The sequence below is a fragment of the Macrobrachium nipponense genome, chromosome 35, assembly GCF_015104395.2.
Source record: "Macrobrachium nipponense isolate FS-2020 chromosome 35, ASM1510439v2, whole genome shotgun sequence".
NCBI lineage: Eukaryota > Metazoa > Arthropoda > Malacostraca > Decapoda > Palaemonidae > Macrobrachium > Macrobrachium nipponense.
The window spans coordinates 64794819-64800287 of NC_061096.1; the positions used below are offsets into that span (position 1 = coordinate 64794819).

The window sequence follows — 5469 nt, forward strand, 5'->3', positions numbered from 1 at the left end:
CCTTCCAGCATTCTGGAAATTCCTGGAGGAGCTTAAATGCATTTTTGAAAGAGGTGGGAACATGCAAATTAGCCGCTGGAAAGCTTTCCTTGATGAACTGTTGATAAATGGTTTCTTATCGTTCACAGCTAAATCTTGTAAGCCGTTTTTGAAAACGGTACAAATTCCTTATTCAGGTCATATCTACTGTTTATAGATGATACAAGTATAAGACTTACACAAGTATATGAAATGTTGAAACAAGTTTCCCTGTGTATGTACGTTCGTATGTATGCCCGTCGATGTTTTGCTATGCTCTCTTATTTCATGTTGCTGAAAATTGGAAATAAACATTGCATACAAAAGCAATGATAATAATATCTAAACCTGATTTTATCCCTAAATTTATGTTTAAATCTAAATTTAGTTCATTATGTGAGAGGAAATCATCTACTTAGACGCTTTTAAGAGCTAGAAATTTATAGGGAATTACAGAAATTAACATCTGTGGCATTTTGATGGAGATGACGTATCCCCAAACTTGTAATTGATTATCATTATTAGTAGTTAGTATAATTGAATCATTCTGTCATCCAGGCCATAACCTTGATCACACCTGCCCCTAGGGATTAATGAAATTGAAATTCTAATTGAGACGAATTCAGCAATTTATGACGTGGAAATGGGTAATTTCATGACACTTAATTCGTTCTTTATGATCCTAAGTTATAATTTTAATCTGTAATATTTAGACTGTAGCTTAGTATTATGATACCTAACTGGTAAACATTGCCATGGAATGAGCCGTCGTCATCACTTCACTTTGTAAGCTTCTGTGGGGTAGAATACTAACATTGGAAACCAAATGATAAGATATATGAAACTGAAGTACACCTGAATCTCAAATAAGACCGATGAGAAAACAGAGTACCGGTGGTTATAATACTATCATCACATCTCCTAAACTTTCTAAAGAAAAATAATGTTTCTCGTGCGTCAATAACAAACCAGAGCACAGTGTCATACGAAAGTTGGTAAATTATTTACAGAATAACAGACCATTAAATGATATCTTTTGCTTAATTCTGACATTTAATGGAATTAATGACATACATTTTAATAATTGACCAAAGTCCATCCTTTTCTATATGTATTTTAATACATCATTTTTTCCCATCTTTTTACTATATAAATACATTAAATAAATGCTTATTATAGTAATGGCTTTAGCAGGTTATCTGTCAGTGTTATGTTGTGACGATGGTCATATGCCATTTGAGTCTCTATGCACATAATATGTGAAAAGAACGAACGGACAATATCGATCTTGTTTTACTGTGCTTGTTTTACTGGTTTATCAAGTTGAATATCCAGAAATAATTGCAGAAAAATATTTCGAGACATTCTTACTAAGTCTTCCAAGTCAGGTCATTGGTTTCGTCACCGCCAAGAGATGACAAAATTCAGTGACGTTTATCTGTAGGATGAGAACACCTGCGGTGTCTAATGAATATTAATCTCCTCAATAGGCATCGGAAGGATAAGTGTATATATAGGGGAGTTCGGTAGAACTACTCATCAGATCTGTCCTTTCCTTCTATACTTGACAAGGTAAGGTAGATAAGGAAACCTCCAAAAAATTGCGAGGTTCTTGTCGCTGTATTTATATTGTTTACATATGGCTCCTCAGTCCTCTTGTGGTTCCAATGGTCCGTTGCAAGATTAGAAGTTGTAGTTTTTTTGGGTGTAGAATCATAGTCGATCTCCAGGTCTCAAGCCAACCAAAATCATTTAATGAGACTTTCGAACTTGCCTTGAAGAAGTTATATTACTGTAGGTGTCGTCTCCTTTGCTATTAATCTAAACCAATGAGACAGTCGGTTATTTTTTCTTGAAATCGCAAGTTCATTATTTCTCCTACCCAGATATTGGCGCTTCACTTTATCCTGATCTCCGACTGCCTAATCATATTTTTTTCTGGGTTTGTCTCTCATCTCGAAATTGTTAAATTAAAGGTCATTTATCTGACCAATGGATCGGCCTTTCCTTCTTCTCACGGTTCTCCATATTTCCTGCTCACAGCCGATGCAACTTTGTCGGGACTTTAGACATTTTATTAGGCAGGTCTTCAATTATATTATGGAAGAAGCCATATTCTCAAGTGATCTTGTAGCACTTGATAACAAATTATTCTCACATTCAGTTTGCGAAAATCAATAACCATTCGATATTCTGTGCATCTCTTAATAACCGCTAAATATCTCTTCCCATGATTCCCCTTATCAAATTATCCCAGCCTACAAGATTGATGTGAAACATCCTCCTGTCTGGGCAGTTAAAAAGGCATATATTTCATGTTCCATGATGTGTAGCTTTGGAAATCTTTATCATCGTTATGATCATCATCATGTCAGCTCTGAACATTGTTATTAGTTTAATTTCGTAGAGACTCCTTCCCTTGCTTCGTCTTACTCCCTTCCGTTAGGTTGTACTCATTCATTGATATGTATATGTTTAAAAGTCGTTTTTTCTGTTATTAGTTTAATTTCGTAAAGACTCCTTCCCTTGCTTCGTCTTACTCCCTTCCGTTAGGTTGTACTCGTTCATTGATATGTATATGTTTAAAAGTCGTTTTTTTCAAAAGAGAAAATTCCCTGCCTCATGCGCTATGTCCCTGAACTTTTATTCATTGATAACTGTGCACATTTTTAAAAACACTCGCTTTATTCAGAGCATAAACTGCTGTCTCTCTCATCTAAACTTTTTTTTACATTTTTGTTCTTGAAACACCTTTTTTTTATTACAGTATAAAAAGTTCTGTCCAATTTCCCTGTCCGTAAAATGTGATTTATTAATTATTTTGTCCATATTTAAAGCGCAGTTTTCGAAAAGAGAAGTCTCCTGCTTTCTTTTCCTCTTATTCAAAATTTTCTTCAATAACTGTCGCGTCTGTTTTCAGTTTCCTAACTTTTTAACAATTGAAAAATGCGGTTCCGACTCTGCGTCACTGCACTCGTATATTTGTGAAGTCATATTTTTGTTTAAAAAAAAAAATCTTCCTCAAACGTTTAACCGTCGGCATCGTTTCTCCTTTGAACACATTTATACTTATTAATTATCGTATCCATTTCGTGGCGCGATTTAAAATAATTACCTCTCTTTTCCAGAGACATTCTTTACGTATATTGTCGTTTTTTCTTTGTTCTTTATGTTTAAAATTTTTTTCTCTCCCTCTCTCCAGGGAACCTGATCGAACAGAGGAAATGGCTCGACTCCACCTTTTGTTCCTTGTTTTCACGACCGTCGTGGTAAGTGGAACTTCTCCCCAGCGAGAAGTTTGTTTAGAACCTAATGGGGGATCTTATTATCTCGCAGATGAAGGATAATCATAACCTTCTTTGATAAATCATTCATTCTTCATCAGCTTTGTCGATAGTCGTCTCGTATTCATACTTTCTCTTCTTATATTAGAATAATATTCTTTAAATGCTTCATTTTGCAAGTTAGAGATACATTTTCAGTTCGTTCCACAAATAATGATAGCGACAGTTTATAATATTTACACCAATTCAACATTAAAGCTTACACTCCCGATAAAAAGGTGAAAGAATACTTCCATTAACCGAATTTCATTCCTAATATTTGCTATTAAGCTATTTCTATGGGTATCTTTCCTTTTTCTCGAAGTGTAATCCCTAATTGGGGACACTTTTTAATGAGCCTTCTCCAGCTGTTTCTATCTTAAACGACTCGTTTCATAATTAGTTTTGGCAGATGTTTTACGGATGAATCGCCCTTCTGACTCAGACCCTCCATATCTATCCGGTCTTGATACAGACATGGCCCCTACCAGTGGCTAGGTTCACAGTGGCTACATGATATCATTATTTATGTATATTCATATTTAGACATGATTACTGAGATAAATATGTTCGTAAGAATATTTGTTATAATTGTTTAGTTGTATATTTAGGTATTTTCTTTTTCTGTAGATGGCTGCTTTGGCCACGGAAACCATAAACGCAGAGGACAACCAGGAAGCCCTGAAGCTCGCTGACCAACAAGGAGATCTTAGCCTTAGTGACCTAATGGACAGATCCAGGAGTAAGTTCCAAAAGGTTTAGATGTGACTGACATTAAGTGAAATAAATGATTTAGCATATTTTTCTTCGCTCTCATCTCTTCACTTTAATCATCTTATCAATTTGACACGTGTCACATACGCGGGGTTGTAAAACCTTTGTTTGCAACACCATTCATCCGCGAAAAAGCCCCATTTGAAATTCTTTATTACCATGATTAAGCATATCTGATGATCGCGCCACGGACGTCCTTCCTAAAACGCTATTTGAACCCTTGCAGGACCAGGCTGCAGTAACCGAAAATGCCTGCGATGGTACCGCGGCTGGTGGGCAGCCGAGCCCTGCCAGGGCGACCTGCGCCAAGTGGCCATCTGCAACAAGAAGGAAAAGATGTACTGCTGCGCCCACGCCTGCGAGGCCAAGAAGACCTGCCCCACAGGGTGCACCAACAACGCCTCCGACTGCGAGTTCGGCGTCATTCCCGGCGGGTGCAGGGGCCGTCAGTGTTACTGTTGCATGCCTCCTCCTCCCCCACCACCAGCACCAGGAAAGTAAACGACTTCAGGCAAGGTATGTTTAAATCTAGAAAAAAAATTACGATACTTACTTGTGGTCGGTTGTGTTCTATATCGAAAACTTCCATGAATAGTTAGGGTGCGTTCACACTGATTGATATATATATATATATATATATATATATATATATATATATATATATATATATATATATATATATATTTATTTATGAGTATATGTATATATATATATATATATATATATATATATATATATATATATATATATATATATATATATGATGAGTATGTATATATATATATATATATATATATAGAATATATATATTTATTTGTATGAATATATAGTACCTATATATATATATATATATATATATATATATATCTATATATATATATTTATATATATATAATTTTCGAGGCTACTTGTCTCATCATCAGGGCTGTAAGAATAAAGAATGAAAATTAAGAATCGCATCCGTAGAATTCTACACTTCCAAAAGCCCAAACATGGAACTTATACTGTAGCAGATATTAAAAAAAAGACATTAATACATGTTAATAAAATTTTAAATATTTAAAAAACAAAAAACGTAAATAAAAATATCAAAACACTTAGTATCTAATTCTGTGGGATATATATATATATATATATATATATATATATATCTATATATATATATATATATATATATATATTATACATATATATATATATATATATATATATATATATATATATATATATATATATAAATATATATATATTTCTATATATATATATTATCTACCAGAGAAATAGCAAAATGTTTTTCAACGTCTACTATGAAAATATTATTTTAACTCCCAACTTCGTACCGCTATCTATCCTG

The 5469-nt window shown here is 34.0% G+C and overlaps 1 protein-coding gene across 1 annotated transcript; it reads left to right on the forward strand.

Moving 5' to 3' along the window:
• Positions 1–3174: 3174 nt before the first annotated feature.
• LOC135208273 (uncharacterized) lies at positions 3175–4625 on the forward strand. Its single transcript, XM_064240382.1, has 3 exons — positions 3175–3287; positions 3972–4083; positions 4342–4625. The coding sequence occupies exons 1-3, from the start codon at positions 3243–3245 to the stop codon at positions 4614–4616; spliced, it is 432 nt and encodes a 143-aa protein (XP_064096452.1). The 5' UTR covers positions 3175–3242; the 3' UTR covers positions 4617–4625.
• Positions 4626–5469: the final 844 nt, after the last annotated feature.

Bases quoted from the DNA above. Each gene is read 5' to 3' on its own strand.
- LOC135208273 (XM_064240382.1), top strand. From the start codon at position 3,243: ATGGCTCGACTCCACCTTTTGTTCCTTGTTTTCACGACCGTCGTG. The intron at 3,288-3,971 runs GTAAGTGGAACT...CTTTTTCTGTAG, and splicing joins TTGTTTTCACGACCGTCGTG to ATGGCTGCTTTGGCCACGGA. The intron at 4,084-4,341 runs GTAAGTTCCAAA...GAACCCTTGCAG, and splicing joins CCTAATGGACAGATCCAGGA to GACCAGGCTGCAGTAACCGA.